General features: G+C 52.7%; 1 protein-coding gene across 1 annotated transcript in view; it reads right to left on the reverse strand.

The window, feature by feature from the left end:
• The window catches only part of FLT4 (fms related receptor tyrosine kinase 4), a gene marked incomplete at both ends in the record, with an annotated part of 52312 nt that overhangs the window by 12786 nt on the left and 25836 nt on the right, over window positions 1-13690 (reverse strand). The window contains 10 exons of the mRNA XM_080627270.1: window positions 164-272; window positions 2850-2988; window positions 4608-4770; window positions 5491-5642; window positions 6146-6263; window positions 7021-7189; window positions 7786-7925; window positions 8173-8335; window positions 9219-9331; window positions 12815-13089. Of these exons, the coding sequence (XP_080483396.1) occupies window positions 164-272; window positions 2850-2988; window positions 4608-4770; window positions 5491-5642; window positions 6146-6263; window positions 7021-7189; window positions 7786-7925; window positions 8173-8335; window positions 9219-9331; window positions 12815-13089 (1541 nt within the window). The remainder of the gene's footprint in view (window positions 1-163; window positions 273-2849; window positions 2989-4607; window positions 4771-5490; window positions 5643-6145; window positions 6264-7020; window positions 7190-7785; window positions 7926-8172; window positions 8336-9218; window positions 9332-12814; window positions 13090-13690) is intronic.

Genomic DNA, 13690 nt, shown 5'->3' on the forward strand with positions numbered 1-13690 from the left:
TTGCCACTCAGCAGAGCTCTGGGGTAGCTCTGCTTTCCTGTTGGCCTCCCGATCACTGTTTGAGGTGCTAACTGTGAATGACAAGATCTGGCAGGTCTAGGGTCCTCTGTTTCAAGCAGAGAGCTCATCTGGTGCAGTTGGAGGGGACATCTGCAGTACTCACTGGTCACATAGAAGTAGATCAGCCGCTCGTCTCGACCCACTTTATTAGAGGCAATACACTTGTACATGACTGAGACATTGGCCTCCTGGATGGCCAGTTTGCTGACTGTCTGATGGGGGAAAAGAGGACAAGGAGTTAGGAAGAGCAAGAGGGGAGAGAAGTAGGATCAGTGCTGCTCTCTGGCAGAGAGCAGCAGACAGCAAAGCACCAGCAAGCCTGGCCCCAGGTGGTACCTGTACCCAGGAAAGGGTTATGCAAAAACAGTCCCTTATTCAATAGCCCTTTGTGCATTTCAAGCCTCATCTGCTGGCTCTAGGAACAGCAACATGGTTTTATTCCTGATCTCTTCTCCTTTTTATGGAGCCCAACCAGCACAGGTGCCTCTCCATGGAAGTAAACTTCTTGCTAAGCTCCTTGGGTCACCATGGGGACAAGGCTGTGCCCAGTAAGGGGGACATGAACAGGATGCAGGGCTGAGGGATGGCTAAGCTTCCAAGCTTTATAACAGTGGGGAGAAAGAGAAAGGACATCAAAGCTCTGACTCTCTGAGCCCTTTCCAGTTAAGTGACTACTTGGTGTCCCACAGAGTTCAGTGGAATTTACAGGTACTCACAAACCTGAGAACACTCCTTTAATCCATAAGGGGAAAATAAACCTGTGAAAGCATCCCAGCTCTCACCACTTCAGAAAAAGCTGTCATCTTCTCTCTTTAAGTGTACATAGACAGGGCCCTGAAAGGTTCCTCCTCCCTCCTTCCAGCAAGACATGACTAAGGTTGGGCAGTGAGCCAGGGTGCTGTCCTGTGAGCACAGACCCGGGAGACGCTGCCTCCAAATAAGCCAGGAAAGGCAGCAGGGTAGTAAGGATGTTCTCCTCCTCCCAGCTCACACTGTACATGTGTGAGAGGCCAAATGTGTTGCAAGCACTCCCCTTAGAGGAGATCTGCAGTTTGAAGCACAGGTTTCTCTTCCCTCCAGTTTAAATGACAAGTGGATCCATGCAATAACCCCCCTAATGAGACAATGTTTAACATGAAAAAAAATATTCCTCCTACAGGGAAACTACTTCACTTTTTACTATTCACCCTATTGGGAAGCATTTCCGTTGTAAGTGGCAATGTATTAGCCTGTGTTAATCAAAGGAACTGAATTCATTCAGTGCATATTCAATACAGCTGAAGTGACTTTATTACTAGTACTTTTGTGTGTTGCCTTTTCCGTTTCTTGGGGTTATTCAATACAGCTGAGGTGACCCTATTGCTGGCACTTTTGTGTGCTGCTTTTCCTGTTTCTTGGGGATTTTCCTTCTAATCTGCGCTGTTATGTTTGTGTTGGGCTTTCTGGATTTGATGTCATCCTGCAGTGCATGGCTGTGCGCTGCACACCCTGCGGCTCATTCTGGCCTTTCTGGACAGAATAAAATCCAGAGGAGGGTGGTAGGAGTAGAAAGGCAGAAAGGAGAAGGAGAGAAAGCAGGTTTGAGGACATAGCATCCTACTGCAAGTTTAAGAGCTCTTTTAGCCAGAACTCTTGCATGTCCTTGGACTGCACAACCAAAGTTGGACCCCCAGGACAGTTACAACTAAGTAGACAGAATGAGAAGGACACAGCTGAGGAACAGAAGGAAAACAATGAGGAATACAAAGAAAAGATCTAAAGGGACCAAGACCAGAGTCAGATGTGGAGGGAGACACAAGGGCTTCTCACCCAGGAGCTCCCACCACCCATGCTCGCCTGCTTGGGGGACACCAATCACTGCCTCTCCCTTCGGCTGCTCTGGGAGGAGAAGCATCTGCCCCTGCCACCCTTTTGGCGGAGTGATGAACTCCCGCCAGGCCAGGGGACGGGAAGTGCCTTTGGAGGTGTGTAGGAAAACAGGAAGTGACTTTCGGAAACAGGGGCCCCTTTGTTTGTTCTGCATCCCTCTGTGAGCGGCTGGTGCCCGACACCAGTGGGAACAGGAACCCCGTCATGGCACAGACCTGACACTCGCAGCTACCAGAGAGACAGAAAGAAACAGCCAGCAATCAGAGCATGTAGGTCACATGCTGCAATAAAGGAGAGATGTTCCTTCCAGAGAGGAAACACTGTGATGGAGAAGTGAGCTCTGTGGGGCACATGTGCTGCACTCACAAACCTGCAGCAGAGGGATGCCAGCATCTCCATACCACCCTCACCCCGCTGGGATGGGGCAGCTGGATGAAATACCCTGCCATACACGTGCACGTTCCTGAAGCCAGAGATTTCCTGGTCAGTCTGTGACTCTTGTTCTCTCTTCCCAGCTGCCCAGGCTGCTCTGTGGGGTTTGGCTCTCCCAGAACAGCTCATGCAGGAGTGCTCAGAAATAGCCACAGGAGCCCCTATAGCACACATCCCCCATGCCCTCCCTAGCTGGGTGCCCTGCATTCAACAGCAATCAGTGTAAATCCTCCTGCACAGTCAGCCCCAGCAGGAGCCTCTCTGGATGTAGGGTAATTCCTCAAAGATGACAGCTCTCCCTCGCCCTGGGGCTGCCTGGTACTGCAGAGCCCCAGAGCTGGGAACGATTTACTTTAGTAGCAGAGGTGTGAAGCCCTCCCCAGATCTGTCTCTGCCAGGCTTGTTTCTGCTGGCTGATCACAAAGGACCCCTCCGAAGTGCCTGTCTCCAGCTCCTCACTCCTGATGGGCTTGAAGCTTCAGCCTCACCTTGTTCCGTCCCTCCACGAACTCCACCCAGGTGTCGATGCTCTCAATGGGGTTCACTGCATCCTGCTGCGACACATCTTTCCAGTCCCTGCACTCGGGCATCCGGTCCCTCTGATGACGTCTCGCTGCCCGGTGCCTGCTATTGCTAATCCAGGAGCAGGGGAAAGAGGAGAGAGATGGAGAGCAGGTCAGCTGGGATAAAGGCAGCAAAACCAGCTTTTGTGTCTGAGAATTGTTGTCCCTGTCCTCTGACTCTGCAAAATTTCCTGTGTCTTTCAGTTATCAGTTCTAATGTGATTTATAAGGGCGCACCACAGCCACTAGTGAGGCAGACATCTACAGATGTGAAAATCAAGGCAGGGAACAGATTCAGGCAGTGTTTTCACCCCCAAAACTGTGGTTTCATCTTTCCTTGCTAGGGGTGGAGGAAGGTAGGGGTGAAACTGGTTCATGTGTGCCTCAGGGAGTTCTTGATGCCTCTGGTCATCAACAAGGCCTTAAACCTCTGCTGTGACTGAGAGTCAGGAATGTCACAGCCTGGCTGGGGGCTGGCCTGGAGAGCACATGGTGTAGCACCCAAGGTGCTTCTGCTGCTCCTGATTCAACAAATACCATGAGGGAAACATCCCACGTAGAGATGCTATTAGCATCTGACAGGAACATGGTGGCACCTCTTCAGGCTGAGAAAGGAGAGCTGGGAGAAGTGACTAAATCTGCCAGCCTGCAGCCTGCTTCTGAAATGCAGCTGGGGCTGGGAGAGAGCAGGGTCTGCCCAAAATGCAGGGTGGGAGGTGTGGAGGGAGAAGGATTATGATGACAGGGAAGCAGGGGAGAGCTGAGCACCCAAGGGCAGTGGCAAGGGCACTGGCAGTGTGGGGCAGAGCGCTTGGTGGAGCGAACACAGTGGCGAGCTGTGTAAACAACAGGAAGCTGGAAAGAAGCCTCCTGCATCCTCTGGAGCTATGCTAGGCAGAAATATGGTGGCCTTGGGAGACAGTGCTCATAATTCATGGGCCCCTCTGCTTCCTGACAGGGCCACAGTGCACTTGCATGCAACGGAGAGCTCTCTGGTGTCCCTGGCTCGGTAACAGCCTGTACAGGGCTGCAGGACCTGGCTTCCTCCAGGCACCCTGATGTCCTCCACCCTGACTGCTCTGGCTATAACTCCCTAGCATCCCTTTTCCTTCTTCCTGCCACTAAAAAATGTCACTGTAGCCCTGCCTCGTGCTGCCCCAGCTTCCCAGGGCACAGGCAGTGGGCACGCACCCTTCCTGCTTACCAATAGTGCTGCCTGCACAAACACCTTCCTGGCAAACCATTCCAGCAGCTGGCTCTTCCCCTGGATTCAGCAACTCTTCCCTGCACACAGCACCTCTACTCCCCTGCCTATATGCACTTTAGCTTCTAATCATTACCAAGAAGATGACGAAGGACCAAAGAACCACAGGGACTTTAGGGCAGGAATGAGCTGAGCCCCAGCTCCTGTCCCAGGGTCTCACCAAGGGGGTGTATAGGACCAGCCAGGCTGGGGAAAACTCCCACATGGATCACAAGTGTCTCTGGTGGACTCCATTCTGCCTCCCCACAGTGGGTGTTCAGTGCTCCAAGCTATCAGTCAGTGCTGTACTCCTCTTGCCATGTTGTGGCTGGGACAGCAAAAGTGAGATGGGGTCCAGGACACAGCCATGGTCACAAGGAGCCCGCAATGCCATACTCATGGCCTGGTAAGACACTGGTGTTGGAAGAAATGGCACTTACAGGCTGCGTCGGGAGAACATGCGACAGGGCATCCACGGCCTCCACTGCCACTGGATCACCTCTGGTGCTGGGATGCCATAAACTGTGCAGGTGAGAGCCTGGGGGCTCCTCCGGGAGTAGATGCTCGGGGAAGAGGCTTCCTTCTCATGGATGCGTGGAGGAACTGCAAGGATCAGAGTGACACCGTGAGGTCAGCCCCTGCATCCCCAGGCCACTCACAGCCCTCCCCAGGCCCATCTCTACAGAGGCTGGGCACTAAAGCACTGTGGCTCTCAGGGCAGCTCCTGGGGACCTCAGACCAGCAAGGCAGAGCAGATTATACTTAGATTCAAGTGGCATAATTTCTCCTTCCTCTGCAGAATGAGACTGTCTGGATGCTGCAGAGCTCAAAGCACTGTCTGGCAGCCCCCAACATAGGGTTACAGAGCCTGCTGGAGACAAATCTCCAAGCAGCAGTGCCCTTCCAACACTTTCTTTGCTGGCATCTGGTTCCTGCATGACTGGGACCAGTTTCTGTAGGGGAAAACTCTCCAGAAGCTTCCCAGAGAACAGCTCCAGCTCCAGGCTTTGTGTGTGCTGTAGCTGCACTGCCCTCAAGTCCACATCAGTCAGGGTCACCCCTCAAATCTTGTCCTAGTAAATGGCTCCTGAGCAAGGACATATCCTGCTGAGAGTGATGGAGCCAGGAAGAGAACTATGCCGTATCACCAGGCCACAAGGAACCAGCCTCAATGTAACCAGAGCATCTATCAGCAATGAGGGAGCAGGAGATGATGTAGGTACCAGCCACTTCAGGACAACAACAAGGACTTGGTCTTGGAGTAGCCCAAAGGCTGGGGCCATGGGCTTTCCCCAGAGCCCCAGCCCTGAACCCATCCCTTACCATTGACAATTAACTGGAGGCTGATGCGCTTCTCCAGCCCTGCCAGCCTGTTCCGCAGAACCAGCGTGTATGTCCCAGAGTGCTGCTCCGACACATCCTTGATCTGCATTGAAGATTGAGATTGCTTGGGAATTAGCTTCCCGTCCTTGTACCTGCGGGGAGGCAGAGAGAAAATGCAGCCATGGGGAGGAAGTGTCCCACTGGCAGCTGGGCAGGGGTTCGCTGGTCCCCACTAGAGCACAGTCAGGGTGCTCTTTGCTAGCACTGGGGACCTCTTTGGAGAGACCCCTGGGCTTTCCCTGGACCTGAGTTACGGGTCCTATATGGATGTGCCTGGGGTTGGGGATGTTGTGGCTCTGCCATAAGCAGAGCTGTCTTGCTCCTCTGGCCAGCCTTGACCCCTGCTGCAGGGGGACAAGAGGGGCAAGCTCCATTTGAGCTGCCGGGACCTTTGCTGCTTCTCCCTGCAATGTCACCTCCTCCCATCCCAATCTGTGCAGCTGAAAGCCAGGGTAGGTGGGAGAAATTATCCCCATGGGTGGAAAAATGTGATATTTGGGACAATCCTGGCCACAGAGGGACCAGGCTAAGCTTTCCTAGTTGGTGGAGGGAAGGAAGGGAAGAGAAGGTGATCAGCATAAGAAAGGTGCGTTACCACTGGAAGTCTGGTGGGGGGTAAGCCACGACTTTCACTGGCAGCTTTACGGCTTCATCTCCTGCAGTGGCTTCTATCACCGGGCCCTTCCTCCACTCCACGTTGATGAAGGGCTTTTCTATAAGCAAAAAGGTGAGCATGGAGGAGAGGAGAGCACAAAGGAACATGCTGTTACCAAGATCTGCTCTCTCTACTGAGGACAGGCAGGGTGCTGAGGCAGTGCAGTTGACAATGACTACTTCTCTGAAACACTGAAGTCAAAATAACCAAAATCCACTGTTGTCTTATCTGCTCATATGACCCCCAGCCTCACTTCTGCACCCCTGTCCCCAGGAGGGGCCCCTTTCTGGAGCAGAAGGGAGTGGGTGCCAGGCAGGGCTGGGCAGGTCAGCACTGCTTTGAGATTCTGGCAGCTGAAGAGCTGCCTCTGCCTTGCTGCTGGGAGCCATGAGGGGCACAGGGAGGCTGTGTTGCCCCATCACATTCTGCTGCCAGGAGACAGCCACCCAGTGCTGATGGCACCTTGTGCTCCTGCAGCTCATGCCTCCCAGCCAGCCATGCCACAGGGACACTGCCTCTGCCACAGAACCACAAGACCTGTGTGTCCTGCCATCCCAATGGTGTTTGGGCCAGTTTGGTGTTTGCATCTCACTTGTCACCTTGGCATGTTGCTGAATGTGATCCCAGAGTGGTTCTGGGGCACAGAAGGGCTGAGGGACTGGATGGAGGCTGGGTCTTACTAAAGCAGAGTGGGATGGAGGTGCAGGAGCGCCTTTACTGAGCCCTGTGTCAAGCACTGTTTAAGCAGTCTGGGGCTTGCTGTGCTTGCAGATGGGCTCTGGCTGTGGCTCTGCAGGGACTGGAAGGCACTGTACCATGCACGATGACGTCCGTGCTCTCCTCCAGCATCTGGGCACCGTTGGTGGCTGTGCACGTGTACTTGCCCAGGTCCTGCTGGCTGACATTGTGCAGGGTTAGGATACTGGAGAGCTCCGTGTGTGTCTGCAGGGACCGGCGCTCAGGCTCTATCACTGCCCGCTGTGTCTGTGGGAGATGACAGAGAGAAGGGGATGAAAGACATCAGCGGGATGGGGCTGTGCAAGCCCTGAGGCTGGGATAAGAGCTTAGCATAGAGTTCTGCCCTTATCTGCAGCCCAGTAACCAGGATGGGAGGCCTACAGGTACCTGAACAGTGATGCCCTTACTGATATCTTATTGTTCACAACAGCCAGAGGCTACAACAGGGGGAAAACGCAGTGGGTAAGGGAAGGAAAACACAGGAAGGGACCCCCTCACAGGCTTTTGGTAAGCAGGACTGTGCGGCTAGAGCAGCTCTTTTTAAGGCAATGATGTTTGCTCTGGATTTGCACTGGTGGAAATGAAGCCAGTGTTTGCCCAGGAGAGCCCCAGAGCAATAAGACCTCAGCAAGGAGAAAGAAGGGTCTTCCGTCTGTCTGCCTTCCACTGCAGGAGAGAAAAACAGGAAAGCGCTCTGACCAAGATGTGCTGGGCTCATCACGGTTAGAATCATGAAGCAGAGCCCTGCCAGGGATGTGAAGAGGCACACATGAAAGGGCAGGAAGGAATGACTTGGAGGGAAAGTTGCCCCGTGCTTCTGGAGCTGCTCTGTTTGCTGATACCTGTTTGCCAGGGTAAGTCCACTGGAAGCGGATGCCAGAGTTGAACTCAGCCCACACTGTGCAGTTCAAGACCAGCTTCTCTCCCACCAGCAGCTCCATGGCTTTCTTGGGGTACAGCTGGATGTCGTACAGCTCGCTCCCTGATGAGGAAGAGGCAGTGGAAATGCATTTCAGATCTATTAACTATGTGACTCAGACCATGCAGTTACAGGAGACTTCGGTATGACCCCCTGGTGGGTGGTGTGTCTCTGTCTGCCACACAGAGGAGGAGATACAAGCACCATGCAGAGTCAGTATAGCTAGAGAGGACCATAACAACCCCATGAGCCACACTGATAAACTTCAGTCATCCAAACCGCTCTCTCCTGCACCTTCCCAAGTATTCACCTGCTATATGGATGATGAATAAATTGGATCTGAAGACCTTCTTGTCAATGACAGTCTCACACTGGACATACAGGGAATCCCTGATCAAGTGTGTCGGTACCTGCACCCCCTTCTTGTTGTCCCAGAAAGTGCTCTTCCCATCAGGGTGGATGAGGGAATTTTGCTGGAAAAATCAAGATTTTGCCAACTGAAAAAAGAAGGTAACAACATTCCCACCCCACCCCTTCCAGGCTTTCTGCTGGCTAACACATCGCTTTTGCGGGAAGAAACGATGCAGCATCATGCTGTGCTGGCCTCCTGCCCTCTCCCCCAAGGGTTTGTCATCTAGGAATTCCAGCCTCCCCTATACCCTGCGCAGCGTATCCTGCACCACGAGCCTCTCCATCTGCAGAGTGGGCCAGAGACTTCCAGGAATGGAAACTTCTAGTGATAGCTAAGGAAACTGATGCTGATGTCCCAAACATCAGCCCCACTGGGATGAGTGCTGACCTTGGGTAGTGTCCTTCCCGGGCAAGGGAAAGGCCCCTGGCCCCCAGAGTGTCCCTGGAGGCCGTTGTACAATAGTAACACTCATCCTGGAAGGATGTATTTGCATTGTAAAGAAAAAAAAGGGAAAAAAAAAAAAAAAAAATGAAAGGCACAAACAAACTGATAACAGAGCTGTTTTTAGTCATCAGCCCCAGGGCTGCAGCCTCCTCCCTCGTGGGGATGCTGATCACCTAAAGGGTTTGTAGATCACAGAGGCCAGAGAAACAGGGGATGCTGCAGGAAAATGGGATTAAAAGAAAGTCTTGTTTTGTTTCATAATGCTCCAGGGAAGAGAAGCAAGGTTGGCAGGAAACCCGTGGGGTCTGCCCAAGGGAACTGGACAGCACAGCTTCAACCAGCAAATAAAACGAGGAAGCCAGGGGCTTGTACTTTCCATGGAAAATGTGTCCCATGCTTTTCCATTCCTGGCAGTGCCTGTCCTGCTTCCACTCAGGTCATTACAAATGCAGAACAAATGAACATTGTGGTCCAGAATCTCCCATTGGCTGAGCTCTCACCAAGATCAGTGTGACATTAAGATCAGGGATGGACATGAGGCAGGGTACCCAAGTGTACTCCTTCTTGCTGATGAGGAGGGTCTCCAGCTTGTTGATAAATGGCTGTTCAAAATCTGAAGAAGAGATACAAGGAGAAGAAGTTACTAAACAGAGGCAAGAAAAGAATTGGGAAGAGGGACCAACCAGAAGAAAAGGAGGCTTTCTGGCTTGCTTTGCTACAGCATGAGCTTGCCAGAGGGAGTGGTGTTGAGCTGGATGGCCCCATCTGCAATGTGTAACACTTAGAGGACACACCTGGAGCTCGGGAATGCAAAGGGAGCAGCAGAGGTGAGCGCCTGGCCCAGCCAGCTCCTCCACATGGAACACCATACCGGTGGAGCGGCACTTGTGTGACATTTGGCAGTGCTGGAAGTCACCTCCCCTTTCCTGTCCCCCTCAAGGTTTCTGCCTGGGTTTGACCCTCTGTGTAACCATCAGGTCTCATCCTGGGCTCAGTGCCTGCCCAGCCAGTGCTGGGCTGTGCCGACCTGGTGCCATGTAGGCAGCGTGACCTTCCAGGGCGAGGAAGTGATCCGCAGCGGAATGGTATGCAGATGTCATCCTGCAGCCATCCCGGCCGGCAGATAAACAGATGAGCTGAGCTTTCCAGGGCTGCCACCCCACTGCCTCCCAACCGCCGCAAGCACAAATATTGACAGGAAGAACAAACCCACCCCAAATTAATCAGTGACATGACTTAGCAAGGACAGGGACATTGCACTAAGCTCCATGGGGACCCAGTACCAAGAAGCAGAGGGTCTGCAGAAGGCGCTGCTGCATCCTGCTCAGTGCATTGTCTGTGTCAAATGAGAAGAGCCCAAGCAGGGGTCCAGGCTGGAAAGAGCTGATGGCAGCAAGTAAAGGAGATGTGTTACGGTCCATTGTGCCAGGCACCATCCAGACACAGGGCACAATGACCAACCTGATCCCAAAGAGATAACAAGGTAACAGGCAGCATGGACCCCAATTCTGGTTCTTTCCAGATACACTGGAAAGAGCTGGTGAGACCAAGATACACTTGTATCCCAAGCCATGACCAGTAGGAAAGCAGCAAGTTGTCTTCCAGTGCCTCATGCCAGCTGCTGCCTAAGCTGTTCAAAACACATTGGGCTCAAGCCAATCCAACCCAGTGCTTCCACTGTTAAGTGCATAAGGGAATTCCTTTAGTTTTTGATCTATCTGATCTAAAACTGATCTAAATCTGATCTAAAACTGATATGCTGCAAAGACCTGCTGAAGTGTTTTTTTCTACAGCTTAGGTGAAACAAGCCATGCACAGCAAACGTGTTGGTCAGCTTTTATGAAAATATGGATTGCCCAGAGAATTCTCATCTTTATTTCCTGGGGTTTTGTGCTGCCTCAGGATTGCTGACTTCTGAAATCACAGATTTGTTTCCGAGTGTGGATATGTTCCTCATTCTTCTCCTGAGCCCTGGGCAGAGGGAGGAGGTGCACAACTGTCAGAGGTGAGAGAATATGAGGTCCCCTTGAAGCTCAGACTGCAGCCAAGAGCTAACTGATTTACTGGGCTGGTCCTGCTGCCAATGAGCTTGTGATTCATGCACTAACTCCCCTCTCTGACCACATCACATATTTTCTATTAGGCTGTCTTAATGGGTCGGATGGGAATAATTTAGCATCTTCTTCATTAATATATGCTAAGCTTTATGAGATGGGGGCTGCACACATCTTATTCTACCCTGATGAGGCATTCTGTATGTTTACAGCACTATCTGTAGCTGTAATAAAACACACACCTAACCGGACACATGGGAAATGAGATATATGTGTGGAGAGTTCATTTGAGAACTGAGCTGCAGGTAAAATGTGGAAGAACCCATTTTTCCAGCCAAGCACAGATATTCTGGTTCCTGGCAATTCCACCAAGCTCTTAACATGAGAAATGAGGTTGATGGATAAACCTGTGGTCTGACCATGCTGTCTCCAAACATCCCCAACACTTACATCAGCGCTTCCAAGCTCTCGAGGGACAGTTTCACATTGCAGCCCAGTTCAGCAGGAACAGGCAGGGCTTTATCTGGATGTTCTGCAATGTCTGTGGTTACTGTATGCCTGGGTTTTCTTGACATGTCCCTTCTCCTGCCTGAAAGCTTGTCCTGTCTGGAAAGGCGGATTCTGAGGTTTCCTGGATGCTTGATAGCCCTAACAGGGCAGAGCCTGACTGGAGTCAGTGTAGCCATGTGCACAGCAGCGCTGCGAGGTGTTGGCTGGATCTGTTGCACACAGGCTGTCCACAGGCACTGTGAGTCCCATGGGCCCCAGCAGTGTGGGATTTATTGCCCTTAAGCTACACTGCACGTGCATATTTGCTGCTCTCTGGTAAACAGGAGAGCCATTACTGAGCTGCACATGAGGCTGGAGGTGAGAAGGTGGACAAGGGGGCAAAGTGGCATTTGCTGGATCACAAAGCAAATCAGGCTCCTACAAAAGCGCTCCCTGCATGTAAGCTTGTTGGGTTGTACTTGTTTTAAGCCTGTGTTAAGAAGCCTTCTGCCTCCATCCTGATACTCCAGAGTGCCTGAACACCCCTGGCCAGCTCACGGACATCTCCCCACAACATGTCTGGGATCCAGGGAAGCTCTGTCCTGTTTTAGGATGAGCAGCAGAGCCCACTGGAAGAGGATGCAATTGCCCAAACAGATCTCCATTCCTCTCCAGCAGCTGCCCAGCTTCTCTCATTTGCCCCTGCATTTTTCTCTGCATAGTTGCAGAGGCAAATCTGGCTTTGCCCTGGGACTTCTCAAAAATGCATCTTGTATGTCATGACCTGCCTGGCTCATGACAACTGCACCAACTAATAAATGGGGGCGGAAAGAGAAATAGCTCAGCCAACTGTTCCCAGGGGACAGCCCTCATTTATCTTGCTGGAGCATGCTGCGAGCAGCAGGGGAGACAGCAGAGGAGGAGACCTTGGGTCATGGAGAAGCTGAGTGTTGGCCCCGCAGCCACTTGCTGAGCTGAGGTTCCAGCTTCAAGCCCAGCGGATAGCCCTTCTCCTCCAAAACACCTCTCATAATGCTGCCTGTGCAAGCAGCCCCAGTACTGGGTGAAGAGGAGCATCCAAATCTGCCACTGTGAAGTGGTTCCAGGGCCTTAGAGCTTGGGGACAGGAGAAGGCTGCACACGGTATGTTCGTACCACTGCTCCTCTGCCTCTGTCTCAGCTTCATGGAACATTATCATCCCTAGCTGCCAGCACCTCAGAGAGCCCCAGCTGCCCAGAAGCTAACTCTGGTGCTTTTTTTAGTGGTGAAGCATCTCTGAGGCCCGGCTTTCACTCCTTAAATTCCTGCATTCCAGCCTGGCTGGAGCGATGCCCCCCGGCCAGGACGTAATTGAATCCCGGGCGCTGCTGCCATGGACGGATATTGACTCCCTCAAAGTGCAGGGAACCACCACCCCCTGACCCCATCCCTGAGCCTGCAGCAGCCACGCTCTCCCCTGGGAGTCTGGGGTGCGCTTTGGGCTTTTCCTGCTACGATGCTGGTGCACAGACTGCCCCTGAGCTGAAGGTGCACATGGACGGGTGGCTCTTACCTCTCACAAACACGTAGGTGCTGACCGCTGTGGTGCCCTCGATTTTGGCATCAATGTACTTGTAGTAGCAGCGGTAGTAACCCGTGTCGTTCGCCTGGGTCTCCGTCAGCACCAGGACTTTGCAGTATGGCTTCGTGCCGGTGCCCTCACAGTCTTGTTCTCGGATTGCCCGGCTGCTGCTGGGGGCTGCTGAGGCCACCAACTCGGTCTCCTTCTCCTTCCCAGCAGGGTCCACCTTGCCTCCAGGCCACGACCACTCCAAGGGGTGCTGGCCTCTAAACATGGGCAAAGAGGAGAGTTAGCTTTGGGCAGAGCAGGGGGAATGCAGGGAGGATTTAACTGCCCTGTGTGACTCCACACACATCTATCAGGCTGAGGCACGGCTGCCCTCCAAGGAGAGGAACAGACACAAGCAGCTTCACTAATCTGCTTGCTGGGGAAGCAGGGGCTCATCCCTTCCCCAGGCCACCTCTCTGGCCATGCTAAGCTGTAAGATATCAACCCACTCACAAGCAGGACTCCCCCTCCCATGTGTTTGTCCTGCTGGTATTGATGCCAGAACAAGAAGCCACATAGGGCCCTGAGGGAAAGGCTCCATTTATTTTCTATTCCGTCTCATTATTAAAAGGGTCCAGAGCTATTAAGAAAACACATGGATGTGATGAGTTCCCTTGGCTCAGCGTAGCTGCTGGCTGGGGCTCATGCTGTGATGAATGGAGTGGGAACGAGAATGAGGGAAGGAGAGCAGACTGGAAAGAAAACGGAAAGGAGAAAAGCAGGAGGGAGTCAGGGATAAAAGACCACAAGGTAAAAACAAGGGAGGCTCAGATGACTGCTTCCTTCCCTGCTGCTTTGGGAAGGGGATCCCTTGCTCTG

This window comes from Psittacula echo, assembly GCF_963264785.1.
Source record: "Psittacula echo genome assembly, chromosome: 11".
Taxonomy (NCBI): domain Eukaryota; kingdom Metazoa; phylum Chordata; class Aves; order Psittaciformes; family Psittacidae; genus Psittacula; species Psittacula echo.